This window comes from Mus caroli, unplaced genomic scaffold (assembly GCF_978045245.1).
Source record: "Mus caroli unplaced genomic scaffold, Mus_caroli_1 scaffold_19, whole genome shotgun sequence".
NCBI classification, from domain to species: domain Eukaryota; kingdom Metazoa; phylum Chordata; class Mammalia; order Rodentia; family Muridae; genus Mus; species Mus caroli.
Window position 1 is genome coordinate 51,263,057 of NW_028227274.1, and position 20,513 is coordinate 51,283,569.

The following is a 20,513-nucleotide window of genomic DNA, read 5'->3' on the forward strand; positions in this document are numbered from 1 at the left end:
TTGGGATGGCATTGTTTAACAAATGCAGTTTATTAGCACATCTCACGCAAGTACAGCCAGGGCAGCATTCGTATTGAATTGAGCATCCGAGCCAATGTCATAAGATATTGAAGCTAACGAAAAACCATGTAGACAATAATGCGTACGACCTGATGGGTTTGACTGTGTTTTTCCCCTCGCTGAATTGATTGATGATTGGTTTTGTGTCATACCAATGATGTGGCTGAACATAAGAAGAAAAACAAAGACTTTCATAATCAAATAATCCGTCAACAGGCAGCCGCTAAAACCACTATTAGACTGTAAGATTGAAAACCTGAAGTTGTGAACATATCCATAATCCAGCAGTCCTACAAATATCAATAAGCTCAAGAACATCTTTCCTTCTGTCTCTGTAGAAACATTTCAGACATTTGACCTAATTGGCATCATTATTATGATATTTGAAAGCAGACTATGTGCAGGAGGGAGATTAGCTATGTCCAGGGCCCCAGGGTTCAAGAGTGCAACCGTCAAAGCTCTCAGGAACTCATGTCTCCTGCATCTCTTGCTGTCTCAATTTTCAGGTCTCTGCTGGCAACCAGGCACTTTGCAAGATGAGCTTAACACATTCCGCTTTCACCATGAGTATGAGTTTAATTTGATAAAGCATTTTAAATTTTAATTTATTGTGCCCGTGTGCACACCTGCACTCACGACCTTGGTCATGCGTGTTGCGTGGAGGACTACTTTGTAGAGTCAGCCCACTCCTTCCACGTCTACGTGGGTGCTGGGGATCAAATACCTCACCAAGCTTGTGCAGCAAGCCCCTCAGTCTGTTGAGCCAACCTGCTCAAGATGAAAAGCATCGCTTCATAATTGCTGACTTAGTGCTGCTCAACGCAAGCTATGTCTAAGGTTGCTACCGCATCATGTTATATTAAGTTTGTTTTCTGTCTGGGCCTGCCTATTGTATATAGGCTTTTTTAAGAGGGTAGAGGATTTTAAGACAGTTTCACTCTGTAGCCCAGGTTAATTTGAAGCTCATGACGTAGCCTACGCTGCCCTCAATTCTAGCTCAGCCTCCCATTTTCTTAGATTATAAACATGAGCTATCATACCTTGCATTAATTTGAAGTCCACACTCCCCGTTTCTTGACAGAGAATGGCAAAACCTTTGGGATTGTCACTAGGATCTTATGTTTGAATTAGTATTAATCTTCCCTGCCCCGTTTTTTTGTTTGTTTGTTTGTTTGTTTTGTTTTGTTTTGTTTTTGCTAAAGGCTACTTAAAAGTCTTCTCACTTCTTATTTGAATGTAAATACTTTCTAAGCTTCAAAATTCTCATTTTAAGTCAAGCCTTCTAACTTTGTGCCCCCTCCACCTTTTCTTTGGTGTTTTTTGTTTTTTTTTTTAATTTGTATCTTCGGAAGAGTCGTGAAAGTATACATGATAAACTCAAGTGCTCCTCTGTGCCTGAAAATTTACCTCTCCTCATATTTAGCAGATTTGGCAGGGATGGAATTGGCTAACAATCACCCACTATCAACACTGACACGGGACTTGATGGTGGCATCTTCAGCTTTTCTGTAGACTCTGGCACTCCATGTGGTGGAGAAAACATTTAGTCATCCTGATCTTTGTTTCTACTTTTTTTTTCCCCCAAATGTGCCCTGTCCTGGCATGCCTATCTTCTGCCTCGAATAAACACCGTGTCTAAAAGCACTTGAGGGAACTGTTTGTGTGACTTCCAGGTTATAGTCTGTCATTGAGGGAAGCCAAGGCAAGACTTCAAGACCAAGACCGTGGAGAAATGCTGCTCACCAGCTTGCTTCGGGCTCCTTTCTTATACATCCCAGGCACCTAGAGGTGACACTGTCCCCTTGTTATTAGTCAGCAGTTTAGAAAATGCCTCCATAGACATGCTCAAAGGCCGTTTGAGGGAGGCTGTTCTTCAACTGAGGGGCCCTCTTCCCAGGTGTATCAAGCTGATACAGACATGCCCTTAGTATATACCTTTAGTTCCAAAGGTAAAGTTTGTTTGTAGAAGGAAGCACCATGTTTGAAAGTGATGCCTAATTGAGTAGCAGACAAAGTGATGAATCAGAGAAAGATTTGACAGATAGGATATGCCCAACTCTTATGAGAAGAGATTAGAAGAAAGCAGTACAGAAGAAGAGAGAAAGGAAGAGAGGCAGTTTTACCAGGGAATTTTATAGAGACAGGTTGAAGAGAGAATAAGCTAGACACCAGTAAAGACAGAATGAGCCAGAGAATGAGAAGAAGCCAGAAGATTAAAATTTATTGTTAAAGCTAGTTTGAGGCCAAGCAGAACCATTCAGTCAGAAGCCAAGAGAAGCCAAATTGAATTAGTCAGCTTGGAGAAGTGTTTTGAGCCAGAACAGCTGAGTTGAATCAGTCAGCCAGAGCTCAGGATGAACTAGCATGGGGTGAATTTATTTAGCAACAAGTCTCAGAGGCTGAATATTGGGCCTAGATTAGATTGTACAGATGCTAGAAGCCTCCAGGACTAGACAGACCTAGGTTAGCAGACTGAGGCAGTAAGCCTCAGAGACAACAATTACATCAGAGAAATAAAAGATAACTTTTATGCCCTCTCTTGTTTGTTTCATGCTGGACAGTTTCTAATTGCTAGAGTTTCAACACTAACCTTTTCTTCCTCCATGACTAGTCTGTTATTCATCATATCCAGTGTAATTTTCATTGGGGATGTTCATGATTTTGTCCACAAGCCCAATTCCCATGGTTTAGGTTTTCTTTTATGGCTTCCCCACTTAACCCTTAGCTTTTCGTCCCAGGATCTTGAAAGTACGAAATTCCCTTATAACAATAGTACCAATGAAAGTTTTTGTCCCCTAGTCCTGTGTCCTTTCTGAATCAGTGTCTGTCATTGTTTGTTTGCTTTTTTTTTTTCTCCTTTTAAGTTGTGTTTTCTGCTGCTTTTCAGTTGGTTATCAAACTTTTATCTGGCTTGCTGGTTGCATATTTTTATGTTTCTTAAAAATATTAACTCCTGTGCAATTTTCTCTGCCTCTGTCCTCAGGGAGACCTTCGCTGCACACTGTTTAACACTCTTGTCAAGCTCCATGCCTGACTTGCCGGAGTATGTCTAGCTGGACACCATGTCACTTGTGCTCAGTCATTTCTCAGGCTCTTGTCTTTTCATTACTGAACCCCAGAGCCTCGGACAACTCCCAGGCACACTGTATTCCTTGGTGCTTACGTTAAATAAATTAACAGCTGAATGCCAGGGACTATGCTGGGTGCCTTCCACACACTGTTCCTTGAATCTTGAGATGTCACTGCTAGCCTAGAGTCGTTTCTAAACTGGAACGTTACCAGGACCACAAAATGAGAAAAGGGTTTTCTATGTAACGGAAATAATAAGAAAAGTGTCCTGAATTGGCTCCATCTTCACTAACCAACTTCCTTTCCAAAATGTTTGCTCGGAACCCAGAAGGAAAAAAGTCTTAGCAGTGCTGGGTATGTTGTGTATTTTCAATGGCAATGTAATAGAGTTAACACCTCTTATACACGTCTCTCGTATTGGTGTCCCCTCTACCTCTCTGCCTCCATGGTGGACTTAGTATTTGTGAAGAGTAACTGTAGAACAAGAAGACAGAACCATACTGGGCAGAAGGGGTGGCATTCATTTCATGAATCAGCCAGAGCACTATGTGTCTATGATGGTTTGAATATGCTTGGCCCAGGAAGTGGCACAATTAGAAGCTGTGGCCCTGTTGGAATAGGTGTGTCACTGTGCACGTGGGCTTTAAGACCCTCATCCTAACTAACTACCTGGAAGCCAGTCTTCTCCTAGCTGCCCGTGACGTCCCCATGACCTTCAAGAGGGTCAGTCTGAGGGTGGCCTAGCAAGGTTGAGCCTTACCAAGGCTCTGTCCTATGGATCCTTCAGCAGACTTACCGATTGAAGCGGTTGTGACAGCCCCAGGATCCAGACCTGGAGCAGTGTTATTGGCTCAGCAGATGGAAGCTACTTTCATTGTTGCCACACTGCTTTGATCAAACCAGGGACCTGGCACTAAGAAGGGGCCCAAACTGAAGCTGCCTGACTCTCGCATCTGTTTCTGGGACAGGTTTTCTAGTTCTCTTTCTGACAAGTTCTTGGAAGAAGGATCATTTTCTTTGGTGAATTAGGAAACAAAATACTTTTCTAATAAGCAATGGATGTATAGCTGAGACTCTGAAGCATATATGTATTTTAGAAGAAAACATTTTCCTCAAATCACTAAAGAGAAGTATTGAGGAAGGATTCTTGAAGAAATGAATTGTTAATATGAAATATTGATTACATTGGTAAAATTTTTCTGGTAAATTTTTAGAAAATGGATTTCTTTAGCTGACTCTTGCATTATCAGAATATAATGCATATAAATATAAGAATATTTATGCTTGATAATGCATCTGACTTGAAATAGTTATGTTTACGTATAAAGCAGAAATACAGCACTCGGGCTCTATTTTCATAGTAAAAGCATAGAAACTTTTATGTCCTATGTTAAATATGAGGACATATATTTTGGATTAAAGTATGGGTTGTTTTTGTTTTTTTCACGCTGGTCTGTCCTTTATTTTTATTTTTTTCAAAGGGTTGGCTAAAACCGGAACTTAAGCTTGGCAATATATTCTCTCATCTTGGTATTTCAGACTCTCACTTAGCAAAACAAGGGTGGGACAGAGGTTCTGGAATAGCATGGGCTCTTTATTTCCTTCCCTGCCAGGCTCTCCACACTCGGGACCTGAGCCTTGTGTTCTCAGGAGCAGCTCACAATACTCCTCATCCCTGTTCCCAGTCCTGACCCACTGACCCAAGAATCAAGAAAATGTCATGTTAGTGCCTACTAATTAGTGAGCCCAGAGCACCTCTGCATCTGGCCTTTCAACCTTCTGCAAGTGGGAGCACTCGCTGTCACTCACATCATGCAGGGAAAATGAGCCCTCCCTGCATTTGCCCCGTTTTGCAAACAGCAGGATAAGCCCAGCTGAGACTGGAGATGAATATGCAGGTTAGGAAGAAATTAACCTAAAATGCACTGTTGTTTGCATGATTGTCTCAGATGGCACAGCGCCTTCCTCAAACTACCCAGCCAGGAGACTTTGTGGCTGAGTCCTCAGAGCTGTACCATCATAGTCATTTGATGAAGTCATTTCATGGGAAGGATATTCTCTGAATTAAAAATGAAAAAAGAATTAGCATTTGAGAGCATGGAAGTTTCCCAGTCTGTAGACACAGTCTTAGAGAATGCCGCAGTCAGTGGGTGAGCATTTGGTTCGAGGGCTCATTAATCAGTGCTGTTGGGTCGGGGTCTCCTGAGCCTTCTGGGTTTGGGGAGAATCGGCTTCTGTAATTAAAGGGATTAAATATATCACAGTCACAAACTTACCACATCGACAATGGAGGGGTTTGAACTAGCAGAATTAATCTCTTTAATTTTTTCCTTAGGTGTTTAAAATAGAAGTGCTAATGAACGGAAGAAAACATTTTGTTGAGAAACGGTACAGCGAATTCCATGCCTTGCACAAAAAGGTAACCTTTGGTTTCATGCTTTTTCTCTGTGTGGCCTGTGGTATAGTGCTAAGACTGTTCTATAACCCTCAGAGCATTACTGTCTACTGTGCACATAGTTTCTTTATAATGGCATTCATTTTTTTAAAAACAGATTGTTCAGTCAGTATGTTTGTGTTTTTTTTTTAATAAGTGAATTTCCTGTTACCATTGCATACATATTCAAATCTGAGGCAGTATGGTGTTTGCAGTCTATTGTATCAACTCTCAAAGGTTTACAGTGATAAGACACCCTCTTCTGTCCAAGAAATGCATTATAATGTTTTTTACAAAAAGAAAAGAAACACAAGAAATCATTATACAGGAAGAGATTTATTAAATTCAATTTAAATGTTGTGTACCTAGACAAGGTTGTGTATGTATACATGTGTGTTCATATGGAGTACATGGAAAAGAGGGTCCCAGCCCACAGCTGTCTTCTGTGTTTGAAGAGTGACTGTAACAGAATGATTGATGCCTTAGCTCTGGGGTGCATTTCAAAGTCACAGATTAAAGAAACAGAAATGCAGGAGAAGCGACTGACTTTCAGGGAGAAATGGTCACTAATGAATTGAAAATGAATAATTAAAAAAAAAAAAAACCTCCAGCCCAGCCTTAATTCTTTATGGGCTATGAATTATTTGCATCCTAAAAATTTCATAATAGTATTAAATACTATTCTATGAGAAATCTTGGAAGAAAGTCACAGATGATGAGTCAGCTCAGGCTCATCTTGCCTCTTTTACATATCTGTGTCTGGAGTGCATCATATATGTTTATATGCATGTATATACACATGTATGAACATATATGAAGTACATTCATGCACAGAATGCAGTTCTAATTAGATAGTTGGGCAGGAAGCTAGAAATATATTAAGTTAGGAGAGTGTTAATTTTATGCTTTTTAATGCCTACATAAGTTTTCTGGGACACATCGCTGCATTAAAATATAATGTGCTAAATATGGATTCAAAGGCTTTTAGGCATGTTTTTATAAGTTTTTCCATTTTAACCAGAGAATAGAGAATTAAATCTAAACCTTAACAGGATATTACTGAAAGATGAGCAAGCCTGTTTCCCTGTTTTGTTTGTTTAGTTTTAGATGGGTGTGTGTGTGTGTGTGTGTGTGTGTGTGTGTGTGCGTGTGTCTCACTCTGGAACTCTGGCTGACTTAGAACTCACAGATTCCTCTCTGCCCCTCCTTCCAGGTGCTGGGCACCATCAGATCCACTTCCTCCCTTCTTTTTAGAGGTGCTCCAAGCTTTTCTGTTAGGGCAGCAAACAGTTTAATTAAATCAATTTATTTCTCCAGTTAGAACTTTATCAAGTTCAAGTTTCCTCCTGGAGAAACCACGAAAGTGCCTGCAGATTTCTATCAGGTGTTGCCAAGAGACAGTTTTAAAAAGCACCTTCTCGGGGACCTTGTGGGTCCCTCTCTTTCTCCTGGGGTTCTGTCTTTGTTTTCTGCTGGGTATCTGGCGAACCCTATGGAAGGTAGAGCGACCAAGTTTCTCTCCACCCCCACGAAGCTTCTCCCAGTCAGTCAGGCCTGGGCGGCTTGTCAGGTGCAAGACCCTTCCTAAAGTACTAGGTCAGCATGAAGTACTCTATGGCCAGCACAGCCCAGCTGAGCTCTCCAGGCACCAGGGGATCGGCTCCATAAGAGACACAGCAGGGTGCCTGCCAATTAGGCTGGGTCAGCCCTGCCCGAGTGCAGGCCGGCTGGCTCACTTTCTGCTCTAGGACAGTTCCTTCTCCTTCTCCACTGCAATCAAGCATTGCCAAATAAAATAAAATATAAAATAAAATAAAAATTCCTGTACTTTCTAGGACCTATTCTTTCAACTTCTGCGGTTCCATTAGTAACTGTATCCAGTTTTTCCTAATGAGGTTTGTTCGAGTAAATAGAGGAGTAATTCTCAAATCTCTGTCATAGGATTGGAGACGTTCTTACAGGGACTTCGGGGGCGGGCAGGCTGTTGGAGTGTGCTGTCTGACTTTATGCACTGCAGAGAAGGGACAGACACTGCTGGGTTAGAATTGGTGGGAGGGCAAAGACAAGTAGCAGGGGGATAGAAAAGTTCACATCGGTCTGTAATCTTAACCGTAAAACCGCTCAGAAGCACTGGAGCAGCTAAGAATCAACCTTGTACAAGCTTTCCCGCCCTGCTCCCCACCAGGCAGCCTGATCCTCCCCATATGACTGTGTTCCCATATGACTGTGTTTACTAAAATGCTTCCCCTCTGACTGCACTGACGCCATCTTCTGCCATTGAATTTTCTTGAAAAGTTTGATTATCATCACAGTTTATGATGCTGGCTCCACCCCTGTCTTGATTTTTCTTTTATTTCGTATTCGGCTCCCTGGATGGAAGTGTTTGGGCAGTGCACAGAAGCTGACCGCAGCGGAGCACGTGGGCTGTCCCTAAGCACTTGGCACCTTTACCGTGATGGATTCGTCACTCGTCATCGTGGTCATGGCTTACAGACACACAAGCGCCTCCTTGTTGGTTGTTCTTGCTAGTTTTGAGGAAGAGGCTTTTGACTTTGTCAAGTTAGTGTGAGGGGGTGTATTTTTAAACCTTCCTCAGAATTTCTTTCTCTTTGTGCAAGTCAGAATTAGTTTTCTCAGCTTTTCTCTTTTTGGTGGGAAGGAAGGGGTTGTTGGTACCCAACCTGGGCCTTTGCCTGCTGGAAGCACTTTACCACCAAGATCCATCCCTAGTTACATTTTTTTGTCTGTATATTCATTATTTTCTTCTCAAATTCACTATATTGCCCAGGTTAGCCTTGAACTTATTGTTATCTTCCTGCCTCGGTCTACCAAGCTCTGGAATCACAGGCATGAGACACCCACCCCTCTCTCTGGAGATAAAGCTAAAGCCTCTAGCAAGTCTGAGCAAGGACAAGAAGAGGGGCCCACCACTGCCTGCACACAGTGGCTGGGCTTCTAGTTTTCTAACGTAATCTCTGTTCTCTTCCTCGGATTTTTAAAAACACATCCTGCATAGCACACTATATTGCCAAAAAGACCACCTCTCTGTCAAAGGATATGGGTTTTGTCTTTGTTTTTTTAAATCCCCTGGCATATGTTACCAAAGCAAGTGGAGCTGAATAAAGGCGAATGGCAACTTATCTGCTTTGGACATGATCCCTCTGAAAGTCGTCTACTTAGGGAACACACATCTTCCCTTGCACACAAGTAATGTTTTTTGAGTTTATTTAGGTACCTTTCTTTCTTTTCATTTCTTTTTTTTTTTAATTTTATTTCTGTGTTTTCTCATTTACTAGGGTCTCAGGGCTTGTTCACTAGTTTGTGTGGTCTGTTATTAAATACTGCCTGTTTGCTGAAAGTATTTTTCACCAAAACCCTTTGATTTTGGTTATGATAATTACTTACGTGCTTGTATGTGTACCTGAGTGCATGTCACATGTGTATGGGTGCCTGTGGAGGCCACAGGTGGCATCTGATTTCTGGAGCTGGAGTTACAGGTAGAAATGAGCTGGGAGAACTTGGGTCCTTTGGCGAAACAACACAAACTCTTAGTTGTCGCTGAGCCATCTTTCCAGTCCCCTGAAATCTATCTTTTTTAGTTTGGGTGTGCATATAATAATAAAAATGTTTATCCTTTCAGGTTCTCTCTGTCCCTGTGTCTGTCTGTCTTGTGCTGAGGAAGCCCAAGACTTCTTACATGCTAAGTCAGCACCTACCACTGAGCTACATCTCCTGTTCTTTATCGGCTCATTTTGAGATGGTCTCTCTATGCAGCTCCTTCTGACGTCAGAGTCATGATCCTCCTGCCTCACGCTTTCAAGAATGGGATCCACGCTGGGGTCACAGGCGTCCACCATCACACCTGACCACCCGTTGAGCTTTGTCATTTCTTCTGGAGCTGTGCTGCATATTTGATGCTGTTTTCTTTAAGTTTTAAAGACCAAAGTGAAGACACCTCACACCACTCACATTGAATCAGGCTGTGTGTAATGGAACCTAATAGTCTGCATCTCAGTCGAGTTCCCCAGAGGATGCTTGATATAATTTGAAGTTCCTTCTGTGAATTATAGTTTTAAGGATGCCACTCAGATGCAGCCCTACAAACACACACACACACACACACACACACAGCCACAAGTCTTAGCTCGAGGTTCTGAATCTTGAAAGTCCCTCTGACCTTTCTGTTACCTGAATTTTCCAGAATGCTGCTAAGTGCTGTCAACTTGTTCTGTTACATTCCGGCAATGCATCCCACTTGGCGTTCGCGTTTGCACCCCTGCCAGCCCAGAGCAGTGTTACCTTACATGGCGTCTCCCGCTCTTCATCTTCTTACTTGTCTTCAGTTTGCCTTTACCTGCATTTCAAGGCCTTTCTCCCACTCTCTCTGATGTGGGCTTGAATTGTCTTCAGTTGTGGACAGGGCTGCATTCCCGTACAAGAGCCCATTTGCTGCTCTTGGTAGCTCCCAACAGCTGCCCACATTCCTCACAGCCACCTACCATCTTCCAAGGTGGCAGTCACCTCCTTTGCTGCTTCTTCCTCCCTCATGACATCTACTGTCCTGTCCCTCTCTCTGACCTTCTCTTAGTTAGGGTTTTACTGCTGTAAACACACACCATGACCAAGGCAGATCTTATAAGGACAGCATTTCATTGGAACTGGCTTATAGGTTCAGAGGTTCAGTCCATTATCATCAAGGCAGGAGCATGGCAGCATCCAGGCAGTCATGGTGCAGAAGGAGCTGAGAGTTATATATCATCTGAAGGCAGCTAGGAGAAGACAGGGTCCCACGTGGTTAGGAGAAGGGTCTTAAAGCCAAGCCCACAGTGACACCCTTCCCCCAACAAAGCCACACCTCCAAATAGTGCCATTGCTTGGGCCAAGTATATTCAAGCCACCATAGGCCTTAATAGTTCTCTGTCCCCTTTGAGGTTAACATGAGGCCCATCCCAATTATAGTCCAGGATAGCAGTCCCGTATCAAGATCCTTAATTAAAACCTTCTCTGCAAAGCCCCTTTCTGTTGTGCAGAAATACCACTCACAGGCACTGGGAACTAGAGATTCTCAGATGTCTTCGAAGGCATCATCATCGTGTTCACTTCCAGCCATCTACTGGCCAATCCTTTCTCTATTGTTCTCCTAAGGAAGGTTCATGGTAGCCACACCCAAGCATTACCTGTGCAGGTCCACACTTCCCTGTCTTTGCCAGGCTGAATGCCCATCCATTTGCCAACTGATATGTTAGAAACAAAGCTGGACATTCAAGTTCTTCAACGCCAGCTGCCTGTTTTCTACTCTTTATGGAAACTCCTGTTCCATTTACGTTACACATTTCTGCCTAAACAAGTTAAATTATATTCTAATGCAAAGCTTATATCCTATGTCGTCAGCTGGTTTTGAGCTTGCAGTGTTGTGTATTTGAGGATGTTGGAAATCTCACGGTCTCCCACATGCTACAGTTCTAGGTATATATTGCTATGTCTCCCCTACCCAGAGCCCCAACATATACACCAGGTCTTATCCTTTGTATTTTTTACAAGGTTAATTATCTAATCTATGGGATATTGTAGAGCACCATATATGTTCTGGTTTAGGGGTTTTATGTTATTGCAACTTGACCCCAGGTCCCTCTAATTCCATTTCCTCTGTAGCTTCTACTGCATTAGAATGACGTAGGGGTTGACAAATTCCCCACCCAAATCAAACAGGACTCCATCCTGTTCTTTGTTCCCTGCAGCTCAGGCACATGCTCTTGTGATGGGTAAACCTTTAGGCATGTGAAGGGCCCAGGCCATGCCACAGTCACCCCTACCCTAGCCAAATCAGTTGTCTCCTCCCACGGCCATGCTTGCAAAGAGCTGTGCTCTCCTAGGCCCCAGATCTCATGGCTGACAAGAAACTCTTACTCTTACTGCAGACTTTGAGCATATTTTACCCTTCATGCCTCCCCAGCTGTTTTTCTGTCAGTTCCAGCCCACCCCTTTATTCACAACGTTTTCAGTGAAATATGGGGCTGGTTCATGTTCAGATTAACTATCTTCATCTCTTGTTATTGCCTCCTTTGGGATTGAGTCAAATATTACATTCTCTTCCATTCCGTTTAATGAAGTACACATTTCAGCTGAACCAAAAACTGCAATATGGGATCACACAGAGAGAACAGCACCCATGCGCCGTCCATGAAGGAACCCCGAGAGAACTGGGGTGACTGTGTGTATACGAGGTTATCTTTTGCCTTCCCAATGCCTCTATTTCTTTAGATGATTTCATTTCCATTTTTTAAAAAATTTTATCCTTGCTAAAAGCATTTCTGGTTCTCTCTGTAGAAAATTGTAAGTTTTTCTATCCACATCATATGCTAGTAGGTCTTGATGGTCTGGAGTAAGTTCTCAGAGAGTTCTAACCATGAACAAAGAAAAGGAGTCATCACACAGTGGATATGCACACATGTGTGCGTGCATACATGCATGCGTGCATGTGTGTGTGTGAGATTATCTACACACATCAGAAAGGCCCTTTTGCCTGGATGCTGAGTAGCAGGACAGTTAATCATCAGATGAAGTGGACAAGGAATATTTATCTTGCAAGCATCTGATCCCCACTGGAAACATATTGTCTTGGGTTTGTCTCTCATCTAAATTCCTGCTCACCTCCACATGTGTCACGGATGCAGTCTCTGCGATGATCATCTCTCTCGATAGCCTCATGTGAACAAAAGGGGCAATATTTTCATTGCGGTTACATCAAGATGCAAAGAAAAGAAAAGGAGAGGAAACCGATGGTGGAGCTCTTGTGGGGATCAAAGTCGGGTTGTAAAGCTTGCATCGCCAGCTTGCTTCCACTTTTCCAACCCTTTGGAAACACTCCTGTGTGGTAGTTTCTTACCTCATCCTCACTCCCTCCCTGTCCCTCAGAGTTGGCCCTCCCAGTATTCTATTACAGCATAATAAATCACCACAGACACAAACGCATAACTTTCAAAGAACACTTGTTACATAGAGTCTCCATGGATCTGGAGTCAGAGCTCTTCTTCGTCCTCACAGCTATGCTTAAGTCTGTATCTATGCTCACTCAGGCAGACTTCTGCCTGCATCTTTGGGAGTGATGCTTTTTATAACTGTTAGCCAGAGATGGCTCTTGGCTGCTAGAGGTCACTTGAAGCCCTAGCCACTTCTTCAAAGTTAGCAGTGTTCCAGAGAGGTAGCCGTGGAAGTGACCACCCCACTGTAGTCACAGCTCCTGCCCACTCTCACATAGAAAGTGTTATGTAGATTGTAAACACCAGGAGGCCAGTTAGTGCCTTCTCCCCACCATAACCCCTTTGCTGTGTTGGGACTTGACTCTTAATATGATTTGGCTCAGTTCTATGTCTACAAACACTTTCTACACAGTGTTCAGACTCCTGGGTTTACAGAATTCTGTATAGTCTCTCACACATTGTCTTCCCATGGACACCTAGAGGCATCTCTAGCTTAAACTCTCCAACCTCAGCAGTCAATCCCTTTCTACTAGGAGTGTCTAAGGATGTACACATAGAACCTTGGCTAGCTTTCTTGAGCAAGTAAGAAATTTAGTGTTGTCCTTAGGAAACCTAGAGGCCATCAGCCCAAGGGATGGAGCAAGACTCAGGGTCTGTTGTCGTAAAGCTGTGACTTTACCTTTTCTTGAGCCTCAGTGTCTGTTATCATAAAGCTGTGACTTTAATTTTTCTGATTACAGCTGCTGTCATCCCAGGCACTTCTTCACACTTCTGTCGGAAACAAACCCTACTGTCCTTCTGGCAAAACAGAAGTTCTTCTACCCAGTAGACTTACACTGTGTTTTAATGAACAACTGTGTCACATGACCACGGTGATGGGGATTAAATGTAGCTAGCAGTTCTTATAGATGCAAGGCAGGGGTGACAGCAGCAAATGGGATACTGTTGTTCCTGCCTGGAGGTGATCAGGCCTCTGTTACTTTACCATTCCCAACCCCCCCCCCCCCCAGCTGGTGCCTCATGGTCAAAGGTGTTTGCTCTGGCTCCATCCATTGCATTGGTCATTGATGTAAAAAGAGAGGAAGAATGGAAGGAAGGAGCTGGCCCCTTCCTTCCTGGCGTCTGAGATCCCCTTTCTTCTCACCTCCCTACAAGCAGGATGGAGTTACAAATAGCTGGGGGTGCAGGTAGGGAAAGTGTGTTCTTCATTCACCCAAAACCAGGATTTGAATCCTATAGCACTCAGGAACTGTTGATTTGGGGAAGAATGAAGCGATTGGTCATTGTGATGGCTATTCATGATCAACTTGATTATATCTGGAATTCACTAATACCCAATCGGCTGAGTAAACTTATGAGGACTTTTTTTTTTTTTCCTTTTTCTTTTTTAAGTTAAGTCATTTGAAGGTCAGAAGACCCACCTTTGATCTGGATCTTTTGAAGTAGAAAGTTTAGTCTTAAATCTGGGCCATACCTTTTTGATGGCAGCCTATAAAGGACATAGAAGAAGGGGCAGCTTGCTCTTTGCTTGCCCTCACTCTCCATGGCAAGTTCGTTCCTTCCCTGACATTAGAACCTACTTCTTTTGGATCCCAGGGCATACTGAAGACCAGCTGAGACATCCAGCCCCATGAGCTAAACAACGGATGGATGCTTGGACTTTCTATTGATGGGTAGCAGTTGTTGGATTAGCCGGACCACAGCCATATTCGTTCTGTCAGTTCTGTTCCTCTAGAGAACTCTTTCTAAAACAGCCACTGAGATCAAATGTGACATTATGACACTGTTCACTAAACGACAGGCAGTTTATCAGAACAGCTACCAGAGGAGGTCCGAACCTGAGTGTCTGCTCTAGAGCCATGGTGACCAAATATACTTTGCACACCCACAGTTCCACTATCAGCACCCACAGTCAAGACCATGCTCCCTGGCCTGGGTTTCCTCAGGCACTTTGAACTGGTCTGTCAGTTCCACCTCTGTCTCATTACACCCAGCATGTTTCATCTTGTTGAAATCATCAATATACCTCTCATTTCAAATAATATCTAAATTCCTGCTGTGGCCTCCAAGGCACTGAAGTATACGGTGCACTGAGAGTCCACCTCTTCTTGCTGGCTTTGAGCATCAAAGGCCCGACCCTCCCTTTCTCTTACTGTGTCTGCTTGTCTTAGCGTTTCTTTCTTTTCTTTTCTTCTCTTTCCTTTCCTTTTCTTTTTAAAGATATTTTCTTCATTTGCATTTCAAATGATATCCCCAAAGTTCCCTATACCCTCTCCCCACCCTGCTCCCCAACCCATCCACTCCCGCTTCCTGGCCCTGGCATTCCCCTGTACTGGGGCATATGATCTTCACCAGACCAAAGGCCTCTCCTCCCATTGATGGCTGACTAGGCCATCCTTTGCTACATATGCAACTAGAGACACAGCTCTGGGGGGGGGGGGTTACTGGTTAGTTCATATTGTTCTTCCTCCTATAGGATTTCAGACCCCTTTAGCTCCTTGGGTATTTTCTCTAGCTCCTTCATTAGGGGCCCTGTGTTCCATCCAATAGATGACTGTGAGCATCCACTTCTGTATTTACCAGGCATTGGCATAGCCTCACAAGAGATAGCTATATCAGGATCCTGTCAGCAAAGTCTTTCTGGCATATGCAATAGTGTCTGGGTTTGGTGGTTGTATATGGGATGGATCCCCCGGTGGGGCAGTCTCTGGATGGTCCTTCCTTCTGGCTCAGCTCCGAACTTTGTCTCTGTAACTCCTTCCATGGGTATTTTGTTCCCCATCTAAGAAGGAACAAAGTATCCACACTTTGGTCTTCGTTCTTTTTGAGTTTCATGTGTTTTGCAAATTGTATCTGGGGTATTCTAAGTATCTGGGCTAATATCCACGTATCAGTGAGTGCATATCATGTGTGTTCTTTTGTGATTGGGTTACCTCACTCAGGATGTTATCCTCCAGATCCATCCATTTGGCTAAGAATTTCATAAATTCATTGTTTTTAATTGCTGAGTAGTACTCCATTGTGTAAATGTACCACGTTTTCTGTATCCATTCCTCTGTTGAGGGACATCTGGGTTCTTTCCAGGTTCTGGCTATTATAAATAAGGCTGCTATGAACAGCCTTATTTAGGTTGTACAAGCTTGCAATCCCATCAGCAATGGAGGAGTGTTCCTCTTTCTCTACATCCTCACCAGCATCTGCTGTCACATGAATTGTTGATCTTAGCTATTCAGACTGGTGTGAAGTAGAATCTCAGGGTTGTTTTGCATTTCCCTGATGATTAAGGATGTTGAACATTTTTTTTTCGGGTGTTTCTCAGCCATTCGGTATTCCTCAGTTGAGAGTTCTTTGTTTAGCTCTGTACCCATTCTATTCCTGCACAAACATCACGACCAAGAAGCAAGTTGGAGAGGAAAGAGTTTATTCAGCTTACATTTCCACATTGCTGTTCATCACTAAAGGAAGTCAGGACTGGAACTCAAGCAGGTCAGGAAGCAGGAGCTGATGCAGAAGCCATGGAGGGATGTTACTTACTGGCTTGCTTGCTCTGCCTTGCTTAGCTTGCTTTCTTATAGAACCCAAGACTCCCAGCCCAAGGATGGCATCACCCACAATTGGCCCTCCCCCCTTGATCACTAATTGAGAAAATGCCTTACAGCTGGATATCATGGAGGCATTTCCTCAATTGATGTTCCTTCCTCTGTGATAACTCCAGCCTGTGTCAAGTTGACACACAGAATCAGACAGTGCACTGCCCTAGTAGTGTTTCTTGGGCTGCTCACCTGGGTTCTTTCAAATAGGATTCAGGCTGTCCCTCAGACACTGTCTCCTCATCCAGGCCTTCTTCCTGCCATCCCACCCCACCCCCAATTTCCAGCACTCTCAACATGACAGAATATTTTTTTTAAATTGATGATTGGTATTGGAGGGCCCATCTTACTGTGGGTAGTGACACTCCTGGGCAAGTAGTCTCAGATGATGTAAGAAAGCAGGCTGAGCGATACATGGGGAGCAAACCAGTAAGCGGTATCTTTACATGGTCCCTGCATCAGTTACCGCCTCTAGGTTCCCACCCTAACTTCCCGTGGTGATGAACTGCAAGCTGTGAGAAGAAATAAACCCTTCCCTCCCCAAGTTGCTTTTGGTTATGGTGTTTTATCACAGCAATAGAACCCAAAGACAGTTGGTGTCCAGTTGAGGGCAGGTATGTTTCTAGTGCCAGGGAACACGGAGGAGGCGCCAGTGACTGTTACATGGCCTTTGATGTCTTAGGAACTCCTTTCTCTACATTTGATCTTAGCCAAAAGATTGAGAAGTGATGGACTTCTTTTCTCTAACTGGCAAGAGAATAGTATACCTGTATGTCTGTATGTTTATGTGTTCCTGATGCTGGAAGAGGTCAGAAGAAGGTATCTGAAACCCTGGAAATGGGGTTCCAGATGGTTGTGTGTTACCATGTGGGTTCTATCTTCTCTGTAGAACCTCTGGGGTCTCCAGTGGCTCCAGGCTCCAGCCAGGCTTACAATTTTCCAAGCAGCTATGTTCAGGAGGCTGTGCCTTTTGCCTAATACTTCTGTTGGTAAGGAAGGGCAGATTGGAGTTTGCAATTACTTGTGTCTGTATAGAGGGAGGAGGAGGCACACATGGGCTCAGCCCAATGTCTGGAGCCTGAAGGGCTGCTGCCGTTTGAAATGCTCCTTTCTCTTAGTGTCCATAAGGATTCAACTTAGAGTGGTCACGGGTGATTATTTTCTTAAATGTGCAAAGGAATTTTGTTGTGTTTTTGCAGGTTTAATCTACATTTTCTCATTCTAATGGATTAGAAAATGTTCTTTCCTCGTGTTTTGTAAAGGAGCCATGTAGGTAGGTCTTCAAGATTTCAGTTAGGACATTGGGGTTTATTCCATTCATAGAGGTTACTTATGACAAAGTGCTATACATTTAGTAGTTTAAAGCCGCACAGATTTATTCTCTTATCCTGCTTGAGGTCTTGAAGTCCAAAATCAATGTCACTAGACTTAAACTGAGCTGGTCACCAGAGCTGCAGACCTTTTAGAGGCCCTGGGCAGGTTCATTGCAGTCTCTAGAAGCCCTGAGTGGATGCATTCAAAGCTCTAGAGGTCACAAGCAGATTTCTTTTGGCTTCTAGAGGCTGCTGAGGCTATAATGAAAGCTAGCCACCTATTGGGGATTTTTTAATGGCAAAATTTATTTACTTTTATATTTTTAGGTTCTGGAGATTAAACTTAAGGCACTGTGTATGCTAAGCAAACTATATGCTGCTTAGTTACATTTCTTGCTGACACAGCACTCTCGTTGTAGCCCAGGGTACCCTCTAAATTGTCATCTTCCTTCGTGAACCTACTAAGCGCTGAGATTATGGGCATGTGCCACCATGCCTCATACTTTTTAACCTATAACCTATAACCTCTGCCCTCTTATAAGGTCCTCATCACTGCTTTGAACCTGCCCAGATAACCTAGGACAATCTCTCTGTTATTAAATCACTAATTTCACCAAACTGGAAAAATCCCCTTTGCAGGATATGGAAGCCTTCCCAGGTTTTAGGCCTTGGCACTTCTTGAAGTTAGATGTTATTTCATATGCCAAAGCAGCTCTAACTGTGAATAGCTTTTTTAAAAAAATAAGATTTTATTTTATGTGTTTGAGTGTTTTGCCTTCATGTATGTCTGTGTATGTGTGTGTTCCTGATGCTGGAAGAGGTCAAAAGAAGGTATCTAGATTCCTGGAATTGGGGTTTCAGATGGTTGTGTACTGCCATGTGGGTACTGGAATAGAACTCTGGCCTCTGGAAGAGCAGCTAGTGCTCTTAATGATGGGGACATCTCTCCAGCCCTGAAACTTTTTCTTTTTTTAATGCTGCTCCTTAAAAGGACTGCCTAGAAGTCCTTACTCAGAGCTGCCCTTCAGTTTGCGTGGCAGCGTTTGCAGATGCTTGTCTGGATTGTTGGGAAGATTAGACTGTTTTAAATTTCCCTTTATTTCAGCGATTTCAAGAGCCTCTCGGTGTGGTTCTTAATCTGGTTAGAAAACAAAATTAAAAACGGGTGTCAATTGTGCTATGGAATAAAATGATTGTTGAAACTATCTTCTTTTGCTTTTGTTTTAGCTCAAGTTCTAGACTTCTAATTTTTCTGAAAAGAAATCATTTAAAATTTGAAATATACATCATAATGACTTCCAAACACAAAACCCATTTGTCCCAAAGCCTAAGAAATCAGGATACCTAAGTGAAAAAAATGTTTGAAAAACTTTTCAGCCTGTTTTGCCTGTGGTTTACTTTCCTTGTTTTTCTTTCCTCCAAACGACCTCCTTATAAATTGACAAACATGTTTTCCCTTCTTTCTTTGAAGCTTAAGAAATGTATAAAGACTCCAGAAATCCCTTCTAAACACGTCAGGAACTGGGTCCCCAAAGTCTTGGAACAACGGCGGCAAGGCCTGGAAACGTATTTACAGGTAAGAGATGTTTAGATCCTGAGTGTAACCTTAGTGTAAATCAGCCCATCTCACTCTGTTAGCTCCAAATACACGCGTGTGACACCAGACACTGCCTGACAGGAGATTCGGACACAGAGGCTATTCGACTGTTACAAATATGGCTATCGGTTGGTTCATTTAGCTTTTCTTGGATTCTGTTTATAGTTCCTTATGCGTTGGGCGAGTGCAGATTTGGTATCATTAGAAGAATGCTGTTGAAGCAATCTGCCTGTTTTTTTAAATTCAGCTGTACAAATTCTTTGTTTTAGATAAAATAATTCTGTTTTTTTCAGCCCCTGGGTTTTAGACGTTTGGGCGCCAGTTGGAGTCATGGGAGAAAATGGCTTCTCAGTGGTGCAGACTAACACACGTCTAAAACCCTAGCAAAGCTCTGTAGAAACTGCTCCTGAAAGAGTGTCAAATCCAGACAGAGTGCATCAGGGGGCTCTTTACTGTCACCTCTCAGGACAGGCAGACCTGAGATGAGATGGAAGTCTCCTCTCACACAAGACACAGAAGACAAAGGAGAGGATAAGACACTGTGCACTTCTCTGAGCATCACAAAACCCTGAAGTCTGAGGGGACCCTTCTATGACACCCTCATTAAGTGCATAGAAGGGCAGGGCAGGTGCAGAGACAGACAGACCTAAATGGTCAGACATGCTCTGCACTTAGCCCCACACGTGAAGCGATCTGTGGTGTGAGCATAGCTGCCTCAGAACGACCATGTTCTTTCTTCGTTGTCCTCGGGGCCCCTTCGAGCATCATTAACCACAGGGTGGATCTTTCATGGAAGGGAAGCAAGGTGCTGTGAAGCCTGTGTGCCTGTCTCCATTCAGAGCTCTGCTGGATGACTGGGTCTGTGCCAGTCTCTGGTGGCTGATAGCCAGTGATAGAGTGTAGGACACCTCAGCAGAAGGGAAGACTCAGTGTCAGTTCCCAACGTTCTCCTGTGTCCTCCTCTTTACCCTGTTCAAAGAGGACTGGGCAGAAGCCACAGAAGTTTCAAGGAGGGTGCTGCTTGTGGGTTTTGCCCTTCGTCTATGGGGCTCGGTGGAAGGATTCTTCACCGTGTCTCTGTGGGAGTGAGCACCTAAAAGAAACTGGAATCTCAAATCCCAGGAACCCGTGTGGCCTTCGCTGAGATCCCGTGCACGGAGCTAACAGGATTCCATAGCTTCAGGCAATACTTCAGAGCAAACATGGAACCAGAGACCCAGAGAAAGAGACTAAGAAGTTGTATGCAGCCGGTAGAATGCGTGCTCTCTGTAATTAGAATGGAAAGGTAAACAGCACGCTTTCATTTGCAGGCCAGATTTCCCCACAGATATTGTGTATCTTCAGGCTTCTCGGTTCTGAAGAGAGCTTTCTTCCCCCATCACCGCCCCCCCCCCCAACCCCCATTGTATTTGACACATGACTTCCATTACTTCTCAGCGTAAACATTTTAAGTTGTTTGTGCTTCACGTG

The 20,513-nt window shown here is 43.5% G+C and overlaps 1 protein-coding gene across 3 annotated transcripts in view; it reads left to right on the forward strand.

Annotated features, from left to right (window-relative positions):
* Positions 1–20,513, forward strand: part of Snx24 (sorting nexin 24) — a 142,501-nt gene that overhangs the window by 72,906 nt on the left and 49,082 nt on the right. For all 3 annotated transcript variants that reach the window (XM_085833583.1, XM_021150588.2, XM_029472099.2), the window contains exons 2-3: positions 5,465–5,548; positions 18,918–19,022. In XM_085833583.1, coding sequence (XP_085689709.1) covers positions 5,465–5,548; positions 18,918–19,022 — 189 coding nt within the window. The remainder of the gene's footprint in view (positions 1–5,464; positions 5,549–18,917; positions 19,023–20,513) is intronic.